This window comes from Hippoglossus hippoglossus, chromosome 24, assembly GCF_009819705.1.
Source record: "Hippoglossus hippoglossus isolate fHipHip1 chromosome 24, fHipHip1.pri, whole genome shotgun sequence".
Taxonomy (NCBI): Eukaryota; Metazoa; Chordata; class Actinopteri; order Pleuronectiformes; family Pleuronectidae; genus Hippoglossus; species Hippoglossus hippoglossus.
In genome coordinates this window covers 10,300,417-10,327,603 of record NC_047174.1, presented here as the reverse complement: position 1 = coordinate 10,327,603, position 27,187 = coordinate 10,300,417, and the positions used below count along the sequence as shown (strand labels likewise).

The 27,187-nt window shown below is 43.0% G+C and overlaps 3 protein-coding genes across 4 annotated transcripts in view; 2 read left to right on the top strand and 1 right to left on the bottom strand.

Annotated features, from left to right (window-relative positions):
* The window catches only part of xkr6b (XK, Kell blood group complex subunit-related family, member 6b), a 46,834-nt gene extending 46,115 nt beyond the window's left edge, over positions 1-719 (bottom strand). The window contains exon 1 of the mRNA XM_034579613.1: positions 157-719. Coding sequence (XP_034435504.1) covers positions 157-719 — 563 coding nt within the window. The remainder of the gene's footprint in view (positions 1-156) is intronic.
* A 6,716-nt stretch (positions 720-7,435) lies between these two features.
* mtmr9 (myotubularin related protein 9) lies at positions 7,436-17,242 on the top strand. The gene is made up of 11 exons (XM_034579722.1): positions 7,436-7,501; positions 7,882-8,066; positions 9,018-9,126; positions 9,241-9,366; positions 9,472-9,645; positions 9,760-9,977; positions 10,100-10,261; positions 10,444-10,585; positions 11,527-11,747; positions 11,928-12,079; positions 15,191-17,242. The coding sequence occupies exons 2-11, from the start codon at positions 7,885-7,887 to the stop codon at positions 15,352-15,354; spliced, it is 1,650 nt and encodes a 549-aa protein (XP_034435613.1). The 5' UTR covers positions 7,436-7,501; positions 7,882-7,884; the 3' UTR covers positions 15,355-17,242.
* Positions 17,243-19,930: 2,688 nt separating this feature from the next.
* tdh (L-threonine dehydrogenase) lies at positions 19,931-25,387 on the top strand. Of its 2 annotated transcripts, none has more exons than XM_034579723.1 (9): positions 19,931-20,075; positions 21,878-22,069; positions 22,422-22,464; positions 22,574-22,644; positions 23,376-23,525; positions 23,613-23,785; positions 23,891-23,981; positions 24,238-24,507; positions 24,886-25,385. In XM_034579723.1, exons 1-9 carry the CDS (start codon positions 19,958-19,960, stop codon positions 25,023-25,025), a joined length of 1,248 nt encoding a protein of 415 aa, XP_034435614.1. In that variant the 5' UTR covers positions 19,931-19,957; the 3' UTR covers positions 25,026-25,385. The 2 variants fall into 2 exon arrangements, with proteins under 2 accessions (XP_034435614.1, XP_034435616.1); XM_034579725.1 differs by lacking the exon at positions 19,931-20,075 and adding an exon at positions 20,973-21,112 and having other exon boundaries at positions 24,886-25,387.
* The last annotated feature ends 1,800 nt before the right edge of the window (positions 25,388-27,187 follow it).

The following is a 27,187-nucleotide window of genomic DNA, read 5'->3' as shown; positions in this document are numbered from 1 at the left end:
ATTTTCACCCCGGTCATGTCCACAACACCGGGTTATACCAGGTGACAGCCGGAGAAGAGCTTACAGAGTTGGGAATGGATCGAGTGAGAGCAGCTGGAAACATTGTGCTTTGCGGGTTGTTTCTTTGGAAGGATCAACTTTAAGTTATAGCCTTACCTCCACACTTGTCCCATCTGAAAGATGTGTACGACGGTCTGCCAGACCCAGACAGACAGGCGACAGCACCTGTCTCTCTGCAGACAGACTGTAGCCCTCCGACTGCTCAGCCCCTCCACGGAGCCAAGCCCGCCCCCAGTGTAATCCTGCACAAACCACCTGAAGCTCAGGATCTGGACCAGCACCGAGGGCACCAGCACGAAGAACAGGGTCAGGGCCGACCACAGGAAGTCCTGCTTGTGGTAATAGTCGACGGCCAACCACAGATCGGAGCCCACGTCCCAGAAGAAGACCAGCAGCGCCAGGATGATCCACAGGCAGTCCAGCCAGAGGCGCTGCTCCGGCGCTGGCCGCGGCGCATCTCTCCCTTTCCCCTTCGCCCGGAGGTAATGCAGGCAGGCGCTCCGGCAGCCCCAGTAGCACGACGAGGTGTTGCAGCAGTGGCAGATGTGGAAGGAGCTGCTGTTGCGCGTGTCGTCCTCTCCCGTCCCCACCACCTCGTCCAGGTTGTGCAGCTGGGCGAAACCGCCGACGACCCCGCGACCATCGGATTTCGCTGCCATCTTTCCCTCTGATGTTCCCACCTCCTCCGGCTTCCGGGGTTCGTGACGACACTTCCCTGACACCTGTTTTGCACCCCGAATGTTGGAGCCATCTAAAAGCGGGGTGTCAGCGCGCGGCGGTGGCTCTGTCTGTCGCCGGATTGCGCACCGGTGGCGCCGCGGACGCAGCGCATCTTTTCTGGCGTTCCCTCCACTGCAGATGTATCCTCACCTGTCCACGATAATCTAATCTACAAATTCGCTCGGGATAATCTGTAACTCGTGCATCCAACTGGGCTCCACCAATTTTTTTTACCTGTGCATCATTTATCTCATCCCCGTCTCTCCCCTTTCTCTGCAGCTCTCCTCCAGCTGCGAGCTGCGAGTCATGAGCAGTCCGTCCCTGCACTGTCCCACGCCGACGTAACTCGCCCCCACCACCACCACTTCTCCCTCTCTCTCCCACCTCTCTCTCACACACACTCACTGTCTCTCCCCCTCAACGTGGTTGCCATCTAGTGTCTCGTTTGAAGCCCCCCCCCAAAAAAGGGGGAGTGCATGATGTAATGCAACATTTCTCTTCACCAACAAGAGAAGTCACTCCTGATGTTTAGAATCAGCCACAGTGACACAGTGTGGAGTCACTTTTGGAGGAGGAGGTGGGAACAAAATAAAGCATCATGCAAAGATTGTGTTGCTGTAAAGAAACGTTGGTGATCTTTGGTAAAGAAGTCAGGGTTGGAGGAGGAATTTTGAAGGGGAAGTTATTAGAGGTCTGAGTGTGTCCAGTCAAACCCCTTCAGGATGTGAGCCACTTTAGGCAATGATGTGGCACTTCTGGCCTCTTGTGGCCTGAGCAAAATAGAGCCTAATGTGGCCCAAATATCCCAAAACAAACGTGGACCTTTTATGGCAAACAAGCAGTGATCTAGGCAAGGTGTCATCTGGATGTGAACCTAAAGTGGCCCATGGTGAATATGGCCAAGATCGCACAAAACATATTCGGGTTACCTTTGGTTGACAAGTGGTATTGCTATATGGCTTTTGTGGCCCAGAGCTGGCAAATAGGAGCGGACCACCAAAGTGACATCATTCCACCCGGTCTGTGGACTGAAGGACAGTGTGGCAGTGTCGGCCAAATCTGGGCCCAAACTGTTTTGCTACGTGCATTGTATCCTGCCCCCTAACTCACTTTATACATAACAGTCTCGAACATTTGGTGGTGATACATTTGAGAGAAATGTGTGTTCCTCGTGAAGATTTCAGATTCTTTGTTGATTTAACTGCTTCAAACAACTTTATAGATGTTTTATTTGCTTTGTCTAAAATCATCCCTACATCCCCTAATTCATTCCTCCATCCATCCACCTTTTGCGACCTCAAAAATGACTCTTGGAACCATGTTTGAATGTGCACACCTAAATCTGTGACTCAGTCATCTTTAAACCACCTGAACAAGTAAATCAGTACCTTCGGGATACATATTTTATTTTTCAATTTTGTGTAAACTTATTTGTGTAAACTTGTGAAATTAATATTTTTTTTGGAATAGTCCTTTACCTGCATCAACGACGAAGAGTCTGCATGTTGCAAGTTCACAAACATACTGTGGCCATCTATACAGGCAACATCTACACACCACACACAGAATTGATCTATAGGTGGATCTATAGCTCTCTGGAATGGTTGCTAAGAGACACGTTGGGGTTCCTCTCCTTTCTTCAGCATTTTTTTTTCCCTTTTCCCAGCAGCAGTCGAGGGGCTAAGTGTTTTGCTGAAAAGTGACGCTCTCCCCTCGGGTAGCATGTGCAAAGCAAAGAGCTGGTGAGTCTGCTGCAGGTTCAACAACACTGTGATTAGACTGTGCCCACAGAGCAGCCATGCAGGGTCACATCCACCGTGATCCATTGATTGGATCATGTCCTGTTCTGCTCCGCCCGCCCTGGTCTGGATGGTGGATTTTATGGGAGCTGTCCAGTTCTGAAGTAGTGCTGAACCTCTCTCTCTCTCTCTCTCTCTCTCTCTCTCTCTCTCTCTCTCTCTCTCTCTCTCTCTCTCTCTCTCTCTCTCTTCTTTTTTACACACACACGTAAACAATATAAGAATATGAGACCCTCATCAGGGGTGGGGAGTATCAAGTACATTTACTCAAAACCGTACCTTATAGCACACTTTTAGTACTTTCATTTTATGCTTCTTTATAATTGTGTTATTTTTATATAATCTGATTTAGTTAAATTTCAGAGTAAGATTAAACACAAAAAAAACCACATGATATGATTTTAAAAAATTTGCAGGCAAGATTGAATCAGTTGCTTCCAACCTTTCTCCGGAGAGAATGCTGATACATGTTTCTTTTGTGGTATTATTGGGGGGGAGTTTTTCTTAACGTTGATGGAGGGCCTAGGGATAGAGAAAGCTGTTGACTCTACAGATTGTAGGGCCCTGTAAATGTTAATGTGTTAACTGTATATGAATACATTTGCATGATTTGATAGAATAAAACATAAAAAAATACACAGACTTACAATACAATTAATACAACTTTACACTTCACAACTGTAAACTTTAATAGGACAATATTGTAAACCTGAGTGACGCGTCTCAAAATTATATGCAGGATTGTCCACACAAGTATGTCCCTGCATGACTGTGAGAAAAAACACCATGTACGAATCAGAAGTTTTTAGTTAGCCTTTAAAGACCAAAACTTGTCATGGTGAATTGTTATATCTTGGCTGGTGAGCAGTGGGTGAGGGCAGTCTTTTGTTTCAGAAATGCAGCAAAAGTCACAGTGATGCTGAATGAAAAGAATCAGGCCATAGCCATTCCTCCGGGCTGCATAACTCAGAAAAAAAATCTTTAAAAGTGATCGAATGCGCACAAGAGAGTATGGTTATGTGCAAGGGACTGGCACATCATGAAACTAGTTTCAGTGGTAGCCTTGATTTTCATATCTTCCTCAGGGCTGTTAGGCCTGTGCTGTGCCTTCTGAGCAGCAGAGCAGACACCGCTCTGTGCTGTTCACAGGAGATGGTAGGCAGTTTAACGCAGACACGGCCCGCAGCAGTGAAAACAATCAAATCAAATGACATCAATGGAAATTATGAAGCGCTTTCTTTTAAAATAAATTTGTCACAGGCTGCATCACTGGCCAACAAAATGGCATTATTCATTTTAAACAAAAGAGAAACACATCACAGGCCTAATGTGAGTGTGTGAGAAAAGAGAGATTAAAGAAGCCCTAAAAAGAAAACACGAAAAACTCAGAGGGCCCCCGAGGAAGTGATCAGCATAGAGGGAAGAGAGCCAGCTAAATAAATCAGATAGTGTGCGTGTGTGTGTGTGTACTACAAATGTGCCATTAATCCTACATCTAAGGAGCGAAACATTGAGTTTGTGCATGTTCTCTTCCTTGTTTGTGGATTTTACAGTGAAGAGAAACTGACTCGTGTTGCTGACGCTGGAAACAAGGAGATCACTCGAGGTTTGAAATTTGCTGAACACTAGAGACATCTCGAAGCCGTGTGGTGCGTACTAAACAACATTCATCAGGTTATTGCTCAGGTCAAATCTCATCGGGGTGCCAGATGCAACACAGGTCATAAAAATCTATTGTTTTATTTCAACCACATGATGAGTGGTGAGTGAGTGCACTGCAAGTGGCCAGAAACAGACAAGGCGTTTGACAAGTTACCAACACCTACAGCTGAGAAAAAACCCATAAAGCCAAAATAAATACTCAATTGATAATTAGTATCACATTCACTTTTCTAGTTGAGTAAAATAAAGTAAGTACTTGCTTTAAATATACTTAAAGCATGAAAAGTAGAAGTACTTTCCATGTGTTGCCAACTCCCTAATATTACGCTCTATACTTCATCATTATGGCTGAGTCATGCCTGCTCTGATTGTTGCTGATTACTTTTAGAAATATATATATTTTTAAATGTGAACATGTAACGCAATGCATTGTTATAAATGGGGTTGGAGTAGAAAGTACAGATATTTGACATATACAGTATATATAGGGGTGTTGCGCCTGGAAATAAATTGACTTGGCTAAAGTACAGATACATGAAGTACAGTAATGACGTAAATGTACTTTGTTACATAAATCCTTCAGGAACATTTGCACATTTTCCTCCTTTGGGGTGTGAGGTGTTAAATGCAGTGGATGTGAATGCCTCAGAACAAACCCGGCCGAGCAATTGTTAAAGGTTACAGAGAAAAAAAGGAAAAGAAAGGAAGAAAATGAGTATTACATACATTATCTGTAGCGCTTTTTCATTGAGGGTCCCAGGGGAGCTGGAGATAATCCCAGCTGACATTGGGCGGGAGGTGGGGTAAAGCCTGGACAGGTCGCCAGTGCATCACAGGGCCGACACATAGAAACAACCAATCACACACACATATTCACACCTACAGATACAGACAGTTTAGAGTCTAGTCATTAACCTAACCAAAATGTGTGACTGTGGGAGGAAGCCGCAGTACCCAGAGAAAACCCACACAGACACTGGGGGATCATGCAAACTCCAATGAAAAAGGTCCTGGCCAAGCAGGTTGGAACTCAGAACATTTTTGCAGAAAAAGACACTGTTCCACCACGCCAACAAATACAGTGACATTTAAATAAAAACTCCCAACAAAAGAAGCTTTATTGAGGAGTTTTTTGGCAGTTTTTCTTTACTCTTGTCGAGGGTTGAGGCCCAGGATGTCACACCTTGTTAATGTGGCACCTTGTTGGCTCTATGAGGCACACTGTGTTTTATGAATGTGGGCTATACAAATAAGATTTGATTGATTGATTAATTGATTGATAGAAAAATTGAGAAATGTACTCTTCTTCCATTCATTTGATCAAAGTGGTAAAATGTAAGTTTCACAACATTCAAAGGGAGTATTGGAATCAAAAAGTTGTGTTTGGTTTATTGGCGAATGGCAAACCAACGTCAAGGTGCAATCAAAAAGTTTATATGGCAAATTCGGTATGAGACTCTGCACCCACGCTGGAGTCATCATTATCTGTCGTGACAGGCTGCTCTGATTCACTGGACATGCCCAAAATAAAACATAAAACCACATATAAATGGGAATTCAACAAGAATTCAGAGCAGGACGTTCAAGGCAGGGAATGAATCATGGATGAGATGTTGGATTTATTGGAGATTGGATGAAATGTTAGTGAGTAATGGTGTAGGTTTGGGTACACACAATAAGATTTACCAGAAATATCATGAACTTGTCTGTAAAAGTCAAAGTTGGATCTATGATGTGAGGCAAGTGGGCGAGTACAGATTGACAGATGACTGGTTGCCAATAAACCAAGGTTTGTGTCTGACAAGATTTATATTTTGCCCTGAATTCCTCCAAGACAGAGAACAAAGTTGTATCTCTTTAAATATTCAACTGCTGCCATAAAAGTTACCATTTCACTGCTGAAACTTTTATAGCAGAAATAAGAAAGGAACTCATCTTCACCAGCAGTGACACATTTGTCTCAGCATCCTGTTAAATAAAACATGGGCGTGAGGTAACTTTATCATTTCCCGCGTTGGGCTGTGAAGTGAATATCTGCTTTGAAAGCCATTTTTTTGTATCCCCTCATATTCTTTCAAACAAAAAAAAAAGCCACAGCAAAGCAGATTTTTCTGAGAAGAAGGGCAGTTATTTGGTTTGTAAAGCAACACTGGGTTTCACATTCAATTGAGCGTCTGTTGTCTCCCGGTGACGTGGGGCTGGAGCCGGAGGGGCCCGGAGCAAACCATCTATTGTGAAGTCCAGACAGGCTGCAAGTGAAGCAAAAACTGTGCTGATATGCAATACATCACACACAGACACACAGACACACACACACACACACACACACACACACATAGTCTTGACAAAGATGTGTTTAATACAGACAGGAACGCTATAGCCTCCTCCAAGCCATTTGCTCTTCCTTTTCTTATCATGTGCTTAGCGAGCAGGCCTCCTCCCTGTCCCCAACAGCTTTTCCCCATACTGCACCCACATTTTTAAGAATAAACCCAAATGCTATTATAAGGGATTCAAGCTATAATGCAATCTTTTTACGTATATTCTCTATTTGCTTTCTATTCCCCTTGATTATTCAGTCAATGTTTATAAAGCAGGAAAGTGCATTTTAGGCCCAAAATAACAAAACAACTAACTAAATAACAATCCTCCATCACCGGGTTGAATCCTGCTTACCCCTCGAACCCCCTCTGAAATGTTGTGTATTGTAACAAGAACTCCCACACTGTCTTTTGACCTGACCGACACAAGCATCTATTTCTCACGACCATGCAGAATGTATCCTCCACACAAGAAATCAAGGTGATATTGGATTTGAACAACAGGTCCCTGCAGTCGAGCGACTCAAAAATGGTCCAATGTGACCACCTAGTGGCACAAACAGGTTTCATACAGCAGGCGATGGATGAGATTTAATAAAGCACATCACTTCTTTAAAAAACAGGTCAAGGTGTGTGTGAAATAATGGCATCTGTAAGATTGATTCAAAAAATTTAAAATAACAATTGTAGGAGATGGGACACCATATTTATAAACATTCATATCGCATCTTCACGTCTTCTGTCCCACTGTTAATAACAACTATACGCTTATTTGATTTAAATTAACAAAACACACATAATACGGTGTTACAGTATCGTTTTCTCCATTTGTTAACAAATTGTCCGGAGCCAAACTTCACGTCAGTTGTTTCCAGTCGGCATGTTTTTGTGAACGTACCAGCCTCGCCCGACAACCACAACAAACGGAAAGCTCATCGGGTAAATTCTCAATGGATCGTTTTAGCATCATGTAAAAACTTACATATATGTGCTGCGCATTTCCTCCGCGCGTGGTGTTAACATTTTGACACATTTTTCTAAATGACATAGACTGTTGCTGCGGATAATTTGTTACGCGTTCTGTCAGGGTTAGCTTGCTAGCTAACGTTAGCCACTTAATTTCCTGGGTCAAGCTAACTGTGGCTAGCGGACGGACTTTATATTTTTGGTTTAATTCGAGTTGACATCGACTCACACCGTGTCTTTGTGTGAAAAGGCAGCTCGGTAGGACGTGTGCCGTTCTGTGTTAGCAGCAGTGACCTCAGCTAAGTGGCTAGCGGCTAGTGGCGTCGTGCTAATGCGTCAGTCTCCTTCCTCAGGTCATGGAGTTCGCAGAGCTGATAAAAACACCCAGGGTGGACGGGGTGGTCCTGCACCGGCCCTTCCTGCCCACCGTGGAGGGGACCCTGTGTCTCACTGGTCACCACCTCATCCTCTCCTCCAGACAGGACAACACGGAGGAGCTGTGGCTGCTCCACTCCAACATAGACTCCACAGAGAAGAGGTGATGGGCTTCTGTTTCACACTGATGTCTTTCAAAAACCGTTTCCAGACACTGTCAATGTCAAACTGAAGCTACATTAGTTGCTCCAGAAGATACTGACTATTAAAAATGAGATGTACAGTGAATGATGGCATCGTGAGACACATTTCAGGCCATCTCTTGTTCTTGCATGCACCAGCTCTGAGTGACTCACCGCTACTATAGTTTGTCTTTATTGCTCAAAGTTTTACAGCGAATAGAGGCTCTGAAACTGTGGTGACAGGAAGTTTGAATCTGAGCTTTCACTTCAGTGATTTCCACAAGCTGACGCATGATCGTGTGTGGTGGAGGAGGGTGGCGAGATGTAAACCACACTGAGCATTAAGTGTTGTCTGTTAAAAAAAATTCCAGCAACATGCAATGCACTGTCCTATTTAGACAACTCTTTACACTACTGGACTCCTCTGGTTATACATTTTGTCAAGACATGACATTATATGGTTTGTTTTACAAGACAAATTTACTTGATAATCAAAGTCTGTTTAATATTACAGGAGTGAACCCCGAAAGGCCAATTGATAGTTTCCGTCTCGGCCAGTTTGGTCAGCTATGGTCCTAGTGATGTAAATGTTGTCATCCACCCATGTCCAGTAGGGACACGTCTGGCTGCAGCCCCAAATTTGTGATCGCACTGACTGTATGTGTCAACTGCACATGCTTCAGCTGCAATATGTGAAGGGAATGTGGGATCAGGTAAACATGCTTGGAATGCCAGACCGATGCGGACCCTCATTAGTATGAATGGAACTGTTGGCATCTGCGTGAGGCTAGAACGAGTATGCACGGAATGTGGAGAGTGTGCGTATTTCACACAGGGGAACGTTTGCTTTGAGAAAACACTGAGCCTCTCTGTCTCTCTTTTGATATTGATGTCCTTGTGCTCACTCATTGAAACCTAATCTTCACTTTCAGATTTGTGGGGTCTCTCGGAAGCATTATTGTCAAATGCAAAGACCTGAGGGTGATCCAGTTGGACATCCCTGGTATGGAGGAGTGTCTCAACGTCTCCAGCTCCATTGAGGTAAACACACTAGGCAGCACAGATGTGTAACTGTTCACCGTTAATGTTAGAAAGATTGGGCTGGTTTAAAATGTGTTTTAACCAATGTGATATCTTTACTCTCTACATCTCTAGGCCCTGTCCACACTTGATTCCCCATCCCTGATGTACCCTTTCTTTTACCGGCCCATGTTTGAGGTCATAGAAGATGGCTGGAAGTCTTTCCTTCCACAGAATGCCTTCAAAGATTTGGAGTCTATGGTATGTTCATGCATTGTGACAGAAGCTTTCACATTTCACTGTCCCAGAACTCTGTTTTACTAGCTCAATACCTGTCTGTTATTCTTCCACACATCCCTCTATCAGACTGATGAGTGGCGGTTGAGTGAAGTCAACAAGGACTTTACCGTGTGCCAGACATATCCCCCTCTAGTGGCGGTGCCCAAAGACATCGATGACGACACACTAAGAAAAGTAGCAACCTTTCGTCACAGTGGCCGCTTTCCTGTCCTTAGCTATTACCATAAAAAGAACGGCATGGTAAGCACAAGGAAATTGACTTCATGTGATTCTGACTGTTTCTGTTGCTGAATATTTTTTGGGGATCTCATTTGTTTGACGGCTGCCTGTACCTCAAATCGCTTCCACTCTCAGGTGATGATGCGGGCAGGACAGCCTCTGACTGGAACCAATGGACGACGGTGTAAGGAAGACGAAAAGCTGATCAACGCCACTCTGCGGCCCGGAAAACGGGGCTACATCATTGACACGCGCACCATCAATATTGCTCAGCAGGCCAAAGCTCGAGGCGGAGGGTTTGAGTCTGAGGGTAACTACCCCCAGTGGAGGAGGATCCACAAGACCATTGAAAGGTGTGCCATTGAATAGTAACTCGTCTTTTCTCTGACTTCTTTAAGCAACTGTTTTCAGATTTTTGGATGATTGTACATTTCAGACATCTCTTTAAGTTATTTGACACCTCTGTCATTTCCAGGGCTAATGTCCTCCAGGAGGGTCTGATAAAGCTGGTAGAAGCATGTAACGACCAGTCACACAGCATGGACCGCTGGTTAAGCAAACTGGAGGCTTCCAGCTGGCAGACTCATGTCAAGGAGATCCTCACCACTGCTTGTCTGGCTGCTCAGTGTATTGACAGGTCAGAAAACTAAGTTTGATTTGTTTGTTATTCTAGTCCTGGACCAGTAAATAGCAAGTGATATTTTGACTATTCAGCTGCTCTTGAACCTGCTGAACAAGAGCAGCCCTTTGTGTTGCTTACTTAAAATACTAGAATAGCAAGTAACACAGTGAGAAACTGTACTGTGTTTGTTTTTTTAGAGAGGGAGCATCAGTGCTCGTTCATGGTACAGAAGGGACAGACTCGACTCTGCAGGTGACTTCCTTGGCTCAGATCATCCTCGATCCAGCCTGCAGGACCATCAGAGGCTTCCAGGCCCTGGTGGAGCGAGAGTGGCTCCAGGTGAGATTCTCTGAACTTGAATGTACTGCACTCAAGGGTATATCTGTGAAGATTCTCTGTCATCCAGGTATCTTTAGGAGTTGTGTACAAAGTGTACATGAGCAAGTGGACTTGCTTGTGTTTCTTGAAGATGTTTCACCTCTCATCCAAAAGGCTTCTTCAGTTCTAACTAACTAACTGACTTCTAACTCACTAATGGGATGTTTCAGGTATTTTAACTGTGGATCTGTATCTTTGTTGTGAGTCGTTATGTTAAACATGCAGCTTCTCGAAACCCCCTCCAGCTTGTGGTTCAAGGCAGAACAATCTTTTGTTATATTCTTTGAAATCCTTTTAGGCTTCCATAACAATGGGTAATTGAAAATCTCTGACATCGTAGAGAGATATATCAGTCCTCTGTGGAAGCCGCAGGGCTGTAAAAAGCTCATCCAATTATTTTATTCTTCCCAGATGAAATGATTGGATGGTCTACCTGACTCTTTTTGAAAAGAATCTAGATCTTTTAAATTACATATTTATAATCCTATTATCTTAATTTCAGTTTAAATTTCTCATTAAGGCTTATGATCTTTCATTTAAGAATTGTTGATATCCATAAAGATATAAATGCTTACAAAACTGTTTTTAAAAATGTCAGCTTTCACTTTGACTTATTAATTCAGAGAACCAAGTAATTATACAGGGTTCACATTCTTTTTGTCACTGTGTACAATATAATTAGTTGTGTTTATCATTGTATTGGTTTACCCTCATGATGAATATCTGTGTTTGCTTAGGATGAGTAATGAGTAATTTTTGTCCAATTTTGAGCACCCTGCTTCACAAAAGCTCAAATTAATAGGTGTAATATTAATAAAAATAGGTATGGGGATCAGTCAAGTAGGAATCCTTATGGTCTCTGCATTTCTTCCTATAATCCCTCTCACCTGTATGACCACCAGGCGGGTCACCCGTTCCGGCAGCGCTGTGCCCAGTCGGCCTACTCCAACAACAAGTCCCGCCAAGAGGCGCCTGTCTTCCTGCTCTTCTTGGACTGTGTGTGGCAGATCCTTCGCCAGTTTCCCTGCTCCTTTGAATTCAGCGAGAGTTTCCTGGTGCTGCTCTTCGAACACTCCTATGCTTCTCAGTTTGGTACTTTCCTGGGAAACAGTGCAGCCGAAAGGTGAGTCTGAAGTTTACTGAAGCTGCTACATGTCAGCCATATGCTATTGATTTTGTTTCACGTTGGTTTTCTATATTCATACTCCGATCTGTGTTTCGACTGGTTTCAACTCACTGTTATAAACTGTAGGCAACCATTTCCATTATTATTGGTCAACCTAACAACAAAACTCTTTCTTAGAGCCAAACTGTCTCTGCCTGAGAAGACGGTGTCCCTTTGGTCATGGGTGAATCGGCCCCAGGAGCTGGAGCGTCTTACCTACCCGCTCTATGAAGCCAACAGTCTGGTGATCTGGCCCTCTGTGGCCCCTCAGAGCCTGCTGCTATGGGAAGGTAAGATTCAAAGGACATGCAATAAGTACAAATGCCACCTTAACCACAGGTTTTAGCAGCAACAATGAAGTGGGGGAAAAAAGAAGATTAGGTCTGTTGGAACAAATTTGGGAAGTCGACATTTTTTTAAATCACTTCTATTCCAATGCTGTATTCAAATGTGTATTTTAACCTATTTTCTAAATATGTTTGCTCTGGCTGGGCCTCAGTGCTGATCTGCTGTAGCTTGCATGTGTTGTGTTTACATGGCCACATGGGGAGTGTGTCAGTAGTCCCTTTATTTTATTTTGTTTTGTTTACACCATGACACAATACTTCTCCTGACATTGAGGGTTAGATTCGTGCTTTGAGCTTAAGCTTGTACTGAAGACAGGCTCAAACCTGAAACCAAGTCTAAATAAGTCAGCAACTGACACTCACTGTCAGTATTAATGGGAGGGAAAACTGCTTTGGTCGTCACATCTGTGATTACATCTTTGCTCAGACATTCTGAGCTCTGACCAGACGGGGGCAGCATTCATTTCACCATTTGCACCAGTGATAAACTTAATGACGCTGCATCAGTGTTACCAGTAAATACAGTGTGCATTAGAAGTTGATCAGCAAAGTAACATAAAGACTCAGAGACATTAATACGTTTTTATTTCAAATGGAAATTTTAAACATTTGCAACAAGAAACCACCTGAGATGTAATAAACAACACAGTATGTGACAGTGACCGTGTGACACGAAGAGGTGAAGCTCTCCATGTGGTCCGTTTGGCTCATGTGACCTTTTTTTTTATTGTAGGTTGCACAGAAGGTTTCCTCACTGACACCTGAGCTGGAAAGAGACGGTGGTGGTGGGTCACTTGTTCAGTTTAGTCAAATGCACACTAATCATAGTCCTGTGGCCCATTTTAAACTTGTTTGTAACATTCTCACATAATGCATTCTTACATTTGACACTTATTTACCACCTTTATATATAAATAAATAACAAATTTTCACCATTTAAAAATTCAGCAAACATATAAAATAAGTACAAATTAGTTCATATCATTGCTTTCGACATGATATTTCTTGCAGCTCGGTTTGGAATGAGCCGGCGGGGGAGGTTTTCCCTGCACATTCCAAACCAAGCGCAACGTTAATGACGGTGGAATAAGAAATCGGGAATTGTTTAGATTAGTTTATTTCAATTATTAAGGATTTTGTGACAGTAAACAAAAAAGTTGATGCTGGAGATTTTGAAGCTCATGTCAGCTGAAAGCATACAGGAAAAAAGTCGGGAGTGGGGTTAGGCGTAAACACATTGGTGGGTCATTGGGTTCAGACGTTTCTGTGTCAGGGGCCCCTTTCCTGCCCTAAAGCCGTGGAGTCACACCCTCATTCTATATGATGTGGAACGTAGGAAAGCTGACTGAAGCGCATGAGTGCAACAGAAAAGCTGCTAACACAGCGCTTTCATAGAGAGCGATGCACTGAAGCAGAATGAAGCAGAATAAAACTCTCTCCTGGATCAACTTAAAAGACTCCAATGGAAGTTAAAACCTCTTCCTGTTGACACGGATGAGGGTTTGATGGTGTTTACAAAAAAATACTAGAATTCAAGCCACATATATTTCCTGAAATGTCTATGCTGCACTTAGGGCACTCCTCTTCACCAACTACGTAGATCTCCCCCAGGAATACAGAAAATATATATAACTCTGACATATATAAGTCGTTGTCGCATTTGCTCCTATTAAGAAAGAAATTATCTGTTAATGGGGAACTTGGGTGATTATTAATTGTGAAACCCTGCCAGTAAAAACTGTCATACAGAGACACTCCCTCCCCCAGCTCCCTCCCTCATGTGATGATATTTGTGCCAGATGCACCAACTGACCTGAAATCGAACCTGTCATTTCGAATTTGCCGGTGCAAAATACAGAGGAGCCAAATATTAGAGCTGGATAATTGGTTATTAATTAATAATGGCTATTTTAATAATAGTCATTGTTCATAATTAAACTTTGCTGTATATGATGTTTCTTTTTTATTACTTCGGCCAAGGTGGTTATATTTCAATTTTGTGTGTCTGCCTGCAGGATTACACAAAAACCTCTAGAAGGATAATGACAAAACTTGGTGGAAGGATGAAGTTTGGGTCAGGAAAGAACTCATTGAATTTGGGTAGGGATCCGAATAAATGGAGTTTAGTTTAACTTTCTCTGCAGCATTTCCCGCAGAATTCATTCAATTTATGCAGGTAGCGGGGGTGCATGTGACAGATATACAGAATAAAGAATGAAAGACAAGTTCTTGAGAGAACGGCATTGCATGCCACTCGCCAGTATGCGCACAACTGCAGTTGAAACTATGAGGTCTGACTGTTTGCATGGACGGTTAAAACGTTATGGATTAGAGCGAGCACACAGCAAATTGCGTTGCTCACAGCTATACAATGCAGTCATGGGAGTTAGGTTAGAGATCCATTATGTTATTATGAGAAGTGTACAAGATTGTTTGGTTCATTATGAAACTGTGGCAGGGCAAATTACAATATGGCGGGCGGCCACAGTCTAGATAATTAAAGGGAAACACGTTTTTTGACATGGCGAGAAAGGGCGTTAGATTTGGCGGAGGTATGTATCCGCGGAAAATGCCCATCGAGTTTCTCTGTGATCTGAAGAGACACTGTTCACAGATTTGCACACATCGGTAAACAATATAACCAAGTAATTGAGATTTCAATAATAGGTGAGATAAGAAGACATCCATGCCTCAGTGAAAACATTTTATCTGCAAGTGTTTCATTTTCCTGGCTCAGTCCTCAGTGTTCAGGGTCATTTGAGCCACCTGCTATTATTGTGACGCAGTGTTGTGCATTTCTGTCATTCAGCACATCTCTGCAGTCACTCCTCTTTCCAGTCTAACAAAATAGTGTGTCGGATGACTTCATGCTATTTTCTGGGAAATAACCAATTTAATGTAATGTTTTTGCTCCGTATTTATCTCCTACATGTACTGCACACATCCATTGTGTGGGTTGGGCGTCATTTACACAACAGAAATGAGCGAAACCGCTTCTATGGAATAATGGTGTGTGTCATGATTACCAGCAGTGCTCTCCTCCTCTCTCCGTAGGTGTGTTCCTTCGCTGGAACCGCTCCCCCAAGTGTTTGGACGAAGCCTACGAAGAAATGGTTCATATAATTGAATACAACAAGGAGCTACAGAACAAAGTAAACAGCCTCCGCAGGCAGCTTGCCCAGCTGGAAACTGAAGATCCTCTCCTTCAAACACCATAGTGAGTGTGACAGAGACTGCGGGAGGTAGAAAATGTAAAAAATATATACAAATATAAAAGCAGATGTGATTCAGTCTGGTTTTAGGCTTCTTGTGCTGATTGTTTTTACTTTTTTTTCCCCTGACCACATGAAAAAGGGAAGTGAAATTGACCCTATGACTCCACTAGGTGAACTCCTGTAATTTGTAATTCTAGAGAATGTCTGGAACATTGGGTCAGGAAAAGTTGTCTTTCCAAATTGACATTTTCTAGAACTACGACTTTGTTTCTAATTTAGTTTCGTGTCCGTTGCTTGCTAGAAAATACATTAAAACATCCACTCAAATTCTCCAGACATCTTCCTGCTGTATTTTGCTTGCGGGCTGGTAGGAAAAGTTGTTAGGAGAAAATGTGAGGAGCATCTGACTCGGACATTTGCTCTTCTTCGGAGATTCAGTGTATGTCTGAAAGCAGCTTCACTGACTTTCATTCACACACACAGATATCTTGAGTGAGTGAGGCCTTTTAATCCCGAAACCTACACGTCAGACTCCTGACTGTTCATGGGCATTTACGTATCTTGTCGAGGAAAGAGATACGGGGGCATTGGAAGGACAGTATGAGAGGTTCACTTACATCAGGCTGCACATTTTTCTTCTAACCATCCTGTTGAATGTACATGCAGCTGAAGCACTGCAGAGTAACTATGGCAACATATAGGTTGCTGTAAAGCAGCATGTGACTGCTACACGTTCAGATGACATAATAAGCGTAGGAAGGGTCTATGCCTACTGTGCTTTACAATGAGACTCTTGTTTGATATGATGCTGAGCAAAATATCCTGATTGTTGTACATTTGTCAGATCATCACTTTTACATTCCAGTAGCATGAACACTGAGTTTACACAGACTAATAACATCGAAAGATTTATTTGATAAAACCTCATAAAACTATAATATCACCTTGCTTTGAAATGCCATTGTTTTCAATCTCATCACGCATAATAGTAAACTACTGTAATATGTTTGAGAGGAAAATGTGGGAAACGATGATACGGAGGGTACTGTTGTCATGGTTACGACAACACGTGCCTGATTATCAGCGAGACTTGATGAAGGTGATCACATGGAGATGTGTATGCGTCCTGTGAGATGCTGTTTTAAAGACCTAATGCACTTTGTCTGAAAAGCATTTCAATTATTCAATGTGTGAAGCCAATATACTAAACTTCAGTATGGGAAACATGATTATCCTCTAATTATAATGATTGTAATTAGCATTCGTTTCTGTTATAGCGCTCACCAGCAGAGGCTATCAAAGACAGTAGATGTCTTCATATTAAGTGTGAAAAGATGCTAATATTTTCAGCTAATTTTAACACAAACTCTGTTACTTGAATTCTGTGTCATGGGAAAGTTCACATCTGTGTCAACTCCTGCATCCGAAGTAACAATTTTCTCACCGAGCCCGAACTCATCATTACGAAAGCCCATGGTCTGAAACACAGTTGCTGGTTCTCAAGCTTAAATTGCACTGTCATTAGAGAAGCAGCTAAACATGTTTAAAAGGATCTGACCTAAATTCTGCTGGCATGGCGACATCAAAGTTCATCTGCCCCAGTGCTGCCCATGGATAAAAGCTTTTTGTGGCCTTAAACTATAAATACAACTTAACTGTCAACTCGAGGATGAAAAAGACGATGTTTGGGTAAAATTTGATCCAGTTTTCATCGTTGCTCTTTATTCTTTTTGTTTTGCCAGTATTTTCATCCTCTTCCTTGCCATCTTTAGAAAAATTCCAATGTTTGCTACCAGAATAATGTAATATTCACACTACGCCGCTCTGCTTTGTTAAGGGAATGTTTACATGTATATTTCGTGCCTGCACTATATAACGTTCCCTTCAACCAGAAACACATGCTGGATGCTTCTTGTGCAAATGAACAGAACAGTGATTTATTGTTATAAACTCACGTCTTGTGTTACTCTTCAAAACGATTGTTGCTTCGTCAAAAAGTCAACAAAACTCTAACAGGTTATCAGCATTGTTGACAAATAACAGTTCTGCCTGCTGTTGTTGTTATTGTTGTACTTTTTCGACTTTTGTGCAATGTCTTACTGTGAAATCAGACTACAAAATATACATTTGTTTTTTTTTCTCTGTAAAATTACATTATTGTTCAAATTCTGATTTTATATTTTTATTTAAGTTTCAAGCCATTAAAAAATCTAGCACAAAAGACGTTTGATTTGTTGAGACTTTTTTTTGTAAAATTTTGTTCTCAGAAGATTTTGTGGAACTCAAACTTTCCAGTTTTTTGTTTTTGACTCAAATAAGTGATATTTTTGTATAAAAGTTGGATCAATAACTATTGTGAATGACATCACTTCCCCTCAGCTTTACATAACATTTTAGTGTCTTTTTGGTCATTGTTTTGGTCTTTTGGACTTTTGGGTAACTCTCCGCTCTCGTCAACATTGTTTTCCACATCACTAAGGACTGAGCACCTCACAAAATCTGTTCCCATCTCTGTGACGATCTGATGAGACGGCTGAGGAATAAATAGCCCCGGGATCAGCTGCTCCACGCAGGCATGTGATGGCAGCAGTGTTTACAGTGCGTTCAGCCATCACTCTTGCATCTGTCACTTTAATGGCTTTCTTTACTTAACAGTGTTTACCTTGACAGAGATGTTTACCCTTATTTAAGTGAAAGTAAGGATTTATCTAATTTCCCCATTTCACTGGCCTATAGTGCGTTAGTGAAATTAAGGATTTGTGCCACATCCCCATTTAATTGGCCCATTGAGTGAGAGTCATCTCAGATTCACGAGGTGTCATTTTCCTCTATCGCTGGCTGGAAATGGAGAGTAGAGGACTTTGGGGTTATCGGATTTCATTTACATAGGGAAAAAAATAACTGTGACATTCACAAATGGGATGCGATCCAAGTTTTCCTCAAAGTTACCCTGCCTTTGTTTTTGCTAAAAGTGTGTCAGTTTACTGATTAACTTGTTTTTGAGTAAGTGCATGACAGACGTAGGGGGTGTGCTCCGGTCCACCACTCACACGCCAGCACAGACCTTAAGCCCACCCTCCGCCCGCTCCGCTCAGACAGATTCCGCAGCCCCCTTGGCCCCCCCCTATCTACTGCAAACAAACCCTGAAAGTCAAACAGAGGGTGTGTACCTGCTCACATCACACGTTCCAGCGAGGCCACTGGTAAATGTGAATGGGTTCTGCCGCATTTAAATGGAAGAGGCTGTGTAGTGTCAGGTGGTCACACAGACCTGTACCCACAGTGGTCTCTGTTTCTAAAAGTGTTAGATCACAAGGCAGCGTTGAGTTAATCCCTTTTTGTTTGTCATGTGGACCCGACTTTTCTCAGTATTTGTATAGGCCTCGTGTGGCTGTAAACACAACTCATGGGTTTCAAGCAGTCCTCGTACGTGTGCCTGATCTTGTGTTTGAGGACGTCAAGCTCCTCTTGTTTCGCTGTGGTGCAATTTATCTACACGATTCCCAAATGTTGTAACCCACAGATCAAATCTCCCAACTTTACAAAAAGTAACTCGTGATTGTGTACGTTTTATTTTGCCCGAAAGTGTATGATTAAGATTTCTGATCTCCGATGTTTAGGTTATTTAGGAGAGAAATTGCAGAACTATATGTTAAGGGCCTCTATCAACTACAGATTATCATATACTTTATAGATATAGATTTTTTCATATATCTGGTAGCGATCAGGAGTTTGTATAATGTGTTAGAATACTTCTATTAGAGACTGGGGGGTATGTAGCACCTCATATAAGAGATAAATACATTTTTTCAACATTTTTACTCGTTTACCATCGATATTGATGGAGGAAAAAAAAATCTGGCACATTTAGGGAATTAATATCCATCACTAACTATTTTCTGACGTTATAGGTTACCATTAGAGAGTAACTGGAAGAACACACTCTAATGAAAGTAATCAGATGCTATGTTATGTTATATAATGTAATGTATTGTTATATTATATTATATTATATATCCTCAGTCATCACAGTCTTATGTTTCTATGGCGTAACTTGGAGTGAGTTTTGTGGAGAAATCTGGTAAAACTCGTATTCTGGCTACTGAAGAAACTTCATTATAGGCAACCACTAGAGAGTAATTGGAAGATTAAAGTAATGAAAGTAGTCAGAAGTTATTTTACATAATGTTTTATATTATATTATACGTCACAGTATTGTGTTTCCATGGCGTAACTTGGAGTGAGTTTTGTGGAGAAATAAATACTTATTATTTTCTGATATTATAGGCTACCGTTAGAAAGTAATTGTAAGAATAAACTATAATGAAAGTAATCAAATGTTGTTTTATATAATGTATTATATTATATTATATTATATTGTATATCACAGTCTTGTGTTTCCATGGCGTAACTCGGAGTGAGTCTTGTGGAGAAATCACGTAAAGCCCATGCTCTTGTTGCTGAGCTGAGACCATAGGCTGAGACGTGTGTGTGTGTGTGGGGGGGTGTGGTCTAAGAGGGAGGACCGCACCTCCGGGTCTCTACCAATCCGCGGAGAACCGGCTTCCGCTGTAACCAGAGGGCCGCTGATATATAGAAGCAGCTGATGCAACACTGGCTCGAGATAACACCGGCATCGGGTCAGAAGCTCAGGAGCCGCTCACGGGAAGAAGCAGCATCAGGACCCCACACTCAGGATTTTCTTTGTGGCAGCTTTCACTCCTGTGAGTACATTTACAACCTTCACACTGCACAGATTAGTCCGCTCGTGTTGGGAAAATAGATTCAAATGAATGGATTCATCAATCTGTGCCAGCCTGGCTTTACTCTGTCTGTCATGGACACGTGCTGCTTCTTATTGGATTTCGTTGAAATGTATTTTATTATCAGGATTATTATTAGTAAATCCTTTTAAAATAAGACATTAACACTTATTGGGCCAGAGGAAGCACTTCGCCGATATTAAGAAGCTTATCTAAATGTGCCGTTCTGTGCCAAGAAGGCTCCACTCCCGCGCGCCGGCCTGCTTTCATTTGTCTGGTTCTCCAGACGCCCCTGTGTTAAAATAAATCAAATAAATCCTCTGGTTCTTCTCGGCCATTCAGATTTTTTTTTTACCATCCTTTTACGCGTGCGCACCATCAGCACCCCGGAGTCCACGTGGTCCAGCCGCTAAAACTAAATGGAGATAGGCGTCGTTAAGCTACAAAATGATACACAATTCTCGGAAGATCCATCGTGACGCGCCGGCTCAGCAAAAACCAGGGGGCGTTTCTAAACTGAGACCCCCCCCCCCCCCTCCTTCCTCATTCAGCTCAATTGGCTTACGTGGGGCCGACGTAACACCGTGTTGGCACAACATTGATCTGCACATGCGGTGACCAGAGCAACGGGTCAGTGCCACAGACCGGAACCGACGTGGCGCAGGGCTTTTACGCACGAAAGGATGAGGTTTGCAGTCAATGCGTAATTTGTGTTATCTCTTAAAAGAACACATGGTTTTCATAAGATCTGCTTTCCTGACTCCAAATAAGAAGTCCTTATAAGGAGTCCAAGGCCAAACATAAGTCATCTCCAAATACAAAAAAAAAGAAAAAGAATCCCAACCTCCTTATGCTCCTGGAGCTGATAGTGACATCTATCGCCTGCTGAGTGGCTCTGTACGCCCTCTCCTCCTGATTGGTTCGCGGTGAAGGCAGGGCAGTATAAATACACTCCAGTTACTCTCCTCCTTCCTTTTTTTGGAAGCTGCCAACACACGGTAAGTCCATTTGTGAATTAGATGCTCGGTGCAAAAGTTGAAGCAGCTCAGTGACGAAGACATTAAGAAAAAGAGTGGGTTTTTTTTTCTTCCTGCTTCAGAGGAAACTTTAAGTAATTTTCTGTGGGAAATAGAGTTATATGATTATAAGTGCTGCATGCGCCAAGTCTGGTGTATGCGTCAATTAAAAAAAAAATCATTGCATGATGAAATGTTAGTTTGCCGCAATGTCCACTTAAAGTTTTGTAACATTGAGCAGACTGAGAAGTGTTTGGTGTTGCTACGCGCTGGAGACAAAAGCCACTGCATCTATTGTGACTGAAGCCTCCGCGTCTCCCCCGCTGACACATTATCTTGGAAGTGTGGGGGGTGGGGGGGGGGGGGGGGGGGGTATTTTTTTCTACTCCTCTTGAGATTGTTAATTTCACCATTTCACTGCCGATGAATGTAAAATGCCTGTGCATTGAATGGTTTCCCTCAGCACCAGTTCTTCCCTCTGGTCCTGTCTCGTGGCGCCTGAGGTCTGGAGAGGAGCCAAACTCTCTCCACTCAGATCTTTATGCTTTGGCCAAAAAAACGTTGCAGAAAGAGGCCAACAGACCATGGCAGTCAAATGCATTTAAATCTACATCCAAAGTGGTTTTCAGTAAACCAGTGCAGCTGTTTCCACATTACATAAGGGGGGGAAAAAAGCTCCAGATTTCCCGGAGGCCTATGGATTCCTCAGCCCAGAACCTTGAACACATTTTTTTTCCTCTCCTGCAGGTACCATCATGCCTGTCATCAGAATCCTCAGCAGGGTGGCCAAGCAGGCCCTCAGCACCCCGGGGTGCGGCTGTCAGCCCCTGGCGGTGGCCGTGCGCAACATCAGCTTCTCCCCTCGGCAGGTGACGTCCGACGCCAGCTTCCACTCTGTGTCCTTCTCAGAAACAGACCACCCCAAGGTGCTCATTACAGGTAGGCAACATCTGCTTTTTGAGGAGTTTACTAAACACTTGCTGAAAAGCAAAGTGGTTTTTAAAAAGAGGCCTGACAGCATTTTTTTTTTTTTTTAACTGCCCTGTAATTTAAAATGTGTTTTTATGAAATGAAGTCATTAGCTCCACAGGGGCTCGGAGAGCAGCAGCATTTGGAATAGAAAGCAGAATGTGATGCCAGTTTAAAAAAACAAGTGTAGGCGTCAAGTGCTGTGACCTCTTTTCTTATGGCCCACTCTCCTCATTTATCCGGTCTCCCTGGAAACCAGCGCTGATGACTTAATGTGTAATGATGCTCAGTGTGTGTGTCTCTCTCTCTCCCACTAATGCAGGTGGTCTCGGTCAGCTCGGGGTGGGACTCGCCAAATTGTTGAGGTAAAAAAAAAAACAAGCTATTTTCCTCCCAGACATCCAAATCCCTTGACCTACTGTCGAGCATTTTCTGATGCAATTTCAAGCTGTATAACACTTTCCTTCTTCACAGGAAGAGGTTTGGAAAGAACAACGTCATCCTGTCTGACATCAGAAAACCTCCGAGCAGCGTTTTCCACAGCGGTGAGCAAATCCAAACACTGTGCAGTGAAGCTGTTTGATCTGATCTGTCATCTGAAAGTAATCTGTCGCAGATATGCATGAGAAAGTTTTAAATGTGTCCCTCCCAATTCAAGGATGTCAGATTAAATTTCCATTTATTTGCCACAGGCTTTTGTTTGTAGTACAACGTTCTAATGCCACTGACATTTGAAAATCTCAGGTATGTGGCAAAACAGGACTTGGAAGAGTTGATTAAAGGGGTTTTATAAACACAGCAGTGTTTTTATGTCTCTGTCTGAAACCACGAGATAAGGAACCAGCCACGCCGAGGCCTCTTGGGTTCATATTGATTTTCATTATATTTGCTCAAGAGGACGTCACATTTCCCTGAAAAATGCTGCTGTAAAATTTTCCCCGAATCAATATGTGCCACATGGTGCTCCTCCCAGTGGCAGCAGCAATGAGCTCTCTGGGAACACGTAGTGGATTTAGCTGTGAACAAAAATACATGGGGAAAGAAACAAACGTTCATATATTAAGTGGGTGAATTTCTATCTGTGACTTTGCAAAAAAGAGAAACTCATTGTAATGATGAGAGACAGATGTGCAGCCGATCCGACGCTTGGCAATCATCCTGGGCACATAGTTCTGCGAGTTGATGCCTGTGCTGGTTAATACTCTGTTTATGCGTCTAATAGACGAATCAGACAGTTGATTTAATAAAAACCTCCTGTCGTGTCTGTCGCCCTCAGGCCCCTTCATCTACTCCGACATCCTCGACTACAAGAACCTGAGGGAAATCGTGGTGAACAATCGCATCACGTGGCTCTTTCACTACAGCGCCCTCCTCAGCGCTGTCGGGGAGGCTAACGTGGCCCTGGCCCGTTCTGTGAACATCACCGGTGAGGGATATTGTGACTTCTTTTCTCTCTAGTTTTTAGTCCTGGTTTCACAATGTGCTAATTTGAAGGGGGTCTGTGTATTTTCAGGGCTTCACAACATCCTGGACATCGCAGCGGAGCACGGCCTGCGTCTGTTTGTCCCCAGCACCATCGGGGCCTTTGGTCCCACCTCACCCCGGAACCCTACGCCAGATCTCTGTGTGCAGAGGCCCCGCACCATCTACGGCGTCTCCAAGGTTCATGCTGAGCTGATGGGAGAGGTGAGGCCTCGGATCAATACCACAGTCAAATCAGTATCCTGGATGCATTGGAAAATTATCACGGAATTAGGTTTCCTGAGTAAATGGTTCGTTTTTATGTTTCAGTACTACCACCACCGCTACGGCCTGGATTTCCGTTGCCTGCGCTACCCAGGAATCATCTCTGCTGACTCCGTCCCTGGTGGTGGAACAACGGGTGAGCCAAGGCCTCCATTTTAATGAATGTCTATTCCTGTCATGTCACAAGTTTGTTATGTAACTGACTTGTTGCAGAGTTGTCGTGGCTTGTAGTATTTTTAGGCTTGCGGACAAACAGGGAGCACTGCACTGTCTCCATATTTTCACTTGTCTGAACAACTTTGATAATATTAACTCAAACACTTCTGAACTGCGCTACACTAGGGTGTATTCCAGAACTAGTCCAGTAACGTTTATCGTCTCCCTCTGACCAGACTACGCCGTCCAGATTTTCCATGATGCGATCAAGAACGGCAAGTTTGAGTGCAACTTGAAGGCCGACACGAGGCTGCCCATGATGTACATCGACGACTGCCTCCGCGCCACGCTGGGGGTGATGGAGGCGCCGGCTGACACGCTGAGCATGAGGACGTACAACATCAACGCCATGAGCTTCAGCCCCGAGGAGCTGGCCCAGGAGCTGCAGAAGCAGATGCCTGAGCTGGAGGTCACGTATAACGTGGACCACGTCAGACAGGCAATCGGTACGTCTCGTGTCAATTTTGTTACACTTTTGTTACAATTTTGTTACACGAGATTATGAAACTAAACTGTGGCCAAATTCACATTGAGTTCGATTTAATTTCCCTCATGTTTGTCTTGAGGCATCTGTTTTTATAATGTAGTGGTCACAAGTCAAGTCAACTAACTGAAAGCGTTGTCTGTTTTAAGTTAGTTAAAATGAGAACCATTAAGTTACTGGTCAAACCAGAAACATTAGGGCAAAGACTGTTGACAAATCGCTCAGTTTTTAACAGTGCTTAAACATTGTTGGCGTGTAAGTTTATGAAAGAGTCACAAACTCAAATCCACATCATGTTCCAAATTATTTCAATTAACATAGTCTCTCTGTTGTTCTCCAGCTGACAGTTGGCCAATGAACTTCGACGACTCCAACGCGCGGAAAGACTGGGGCTGGAAACACGACTACGACCTTCCGGAGCTCGTCCAGACGATGCTCAACTACTTAGGCGTAGACACGCTCATGGCTCGCGCTAACTGAGCGCGGCATCATTCTTTGAGGGTTCTTCGAACAGAGAGTATAGACTGACCAAAGAGAATTAGAGGAACGTGGCTTGTACATAGTCGTTCTCTCACTTCTCTCTGTAAAATCAGAAGGGCTCTGCTTGCCTGTCACAAGGCTAACGTGTCTCCAGAATGTAGAAGTCGACGCAGGCTAGACAATCCTCCCTGCTCCTGTCTCTCTACCCCTGCTCCGCTCTCTTTCCCCTTCTTTCTGCTCGGACATTTGGTTGAGGAGCAGTCTTGTCAGTGGAAGCTTGTCAGCAGCATCCGATATCAACGTCCCCTGTGAAAGCTTGTATGGATAAATGATGACTTTGCATGTTAATGAATTGTGCAAAAAAATTTGCGGATGTTTTCTGGGTAGAAAAAGAATCAAGTCAAACAGGGAATGTTGAAATTGTGTATTTGTTTTCTTCAGAAATGCAAAACAGTCGGGGGTTTTCTTCTTGCTAAATTTCCGTGGACTGACAAAATCAAAAATTTGAGCATCTAAAAGCTCCTGATCAGGTAACTTTGGATTGAGGGGTCTTCAAATACACAAGTCGTTTTCTTTGCACTTTAGATGAATCTCTATCTTTTCAATAACTGACAAGTAAAATGAGCCTGTGGGGGCAGTTTCTGTGTATCGAGCAGCACGGAGCGGTAATTCTTAAGAATTGTTCTTCTGTTTATTCCAGGTAATATTATTTATTCTGTCTGTTGGTGTTTTAATGTGTGGGAGCTTCATTGACTGATTCTCAAAATACATTTTTTTTCTAAGTTTCTGTCTATTTTTGTTATATAATATTCCCCCCCCCCCCCATATCATCAACTCTGGGATTTATTTTGACACAAAAGGGAAATATGACACTGTACACCACATTTGCATTCAACAGTTTCTGTTCTTCAACTTTCTGTAAAATAAATGTTGGTTTCTATGAAAGTTCGGTCTTTCATTTACACAACAAGCTTTGACAATTGAACCCTAAAACTTCACACATTCCCAACATGACGACACTATTCAATTTCAAAATTTTTATCCATTTTCCCTTATCTAAACAAACTGCGGGCAGCGAGTGTTACGTCAGTTGTAACCTCAGGGTGGTGGAGACCGAGCCATGACAAACATTTGAGAACAAAATGTTCTCGCAGTCAGACTGAAGAACACGGTGACTGAATAACACGGTGATACATTTGATACAGTCTTTCAATGTGGTCAGCTTTATGCAGAATTACAGATTAGTGCATTAGTTTAAGAGTCACTGTGGGAGTAAAGCTTTAAGCAATAACCTGCGACTTCGACGTCAAATCAGTTATCAGCTTCACCACAAGTTTGACTGTTTCATGAACAAGTCAATGCTTGTGTTGGTATTGTAATGATCTCAGTATAAAGCAATTTTCTCATGAAGCCGCTTGGTTTTGGTTTGAGCTTGTGCTGAGAGGAGAGACATGATCTAAAAATAACTTTAGATGCGTCCACAAGTGGAGAATCCAAGAGTTCGGATGTGCCTACGTGGACTTTTGAGAAAACACAGCTGTCAAGTTTTGTTTTTTATTACAAAACACAAGCCCAAACCTGCTTTGCTTGACAGACACCCACCTTTGGGTTGAAGCTTCCTGCCAAAAGGCTTTGGTTATGTAGCAATTGCAGTTTGGACACGTGGAACTTGTGACTCCTGCAGCCTGAAATGTCAGTTTTGAACGAGTAAGTTACAAGTGAGGAAACGAGGGAAGAAGTGGACTGGTGTTAGAGTGTCTGAAGATCTGAGCGACCACACGTGTGCTGTGTATATGCACAGTTTACATATGAGTGTATTGCCACACACTCGTGGTAAATGAGTCAAACAAACGCAGCAGCTGCAGCACGGCTGACTCAAATCTTTTAGGATCAGCCGGCTGCGTTTTGGTTTTGTTCACATCGACTCTGATCTACAACCTGATGTAGCAACACAGTCGAATGCCACAAAGGGAAGTGGGTGTCATTAAGCAAGCGAGGGAAATGCAGTGAAGAAGCAACAGGCACTACAGACCTAGTGTTTATTACAACAGAGGACAAAATGGGCAAATCAACATCCCTGCCGAGAAGTTCCCCCCCTATCAGCCCATCAATAAATGCACTGAAGCGAAGCTGCTGTAGTTCAAATGGGATCATGAAGGGTG

Coding starts and splice junctions, on each gene's coding strand:
- mtmr9 (XM_034579722.1), top strand. CDS start 7,885: ATGGAGTTCGCAGAGCTGATAAAAACACCCAGGGTGGACGGGGTGGTC. Junction 8,067..9,017: donor ATAGACTCCACAGAGAAGAG/GTGATGGGCTTC, acceptor CTTCACTTTCAG/ATTTGTGGGGTCTCTCGGAA. Junction 9,978..10,099: donor ATCCACAAGACCATTGAAAG/GTGTGCCATTGA, acceptor TGTCATTTCCAG/GGCTAATGTCCTCCAGGAGG.
- tdh (XM_034579723.1), top strand. CDS start 19,958: ATGCAACACTGGCTCGAGATAACACCGGCATCGGGTCAGAAGCTCAGG. Junction 20,076..21,877: donor TTGTGGCAGCTTTCACTCCT/GTGAGTACATTT, acceptor CCTCTCCTGCAG/GTACCATCATGCCTGTCATC. Junction 23,526..23,612: donor CCGTTCTGTGAACATCACCG/GTGAGGGATATT, acceptor GTGTATTTTCAG/GGCTTCACAACATCCTGGAC.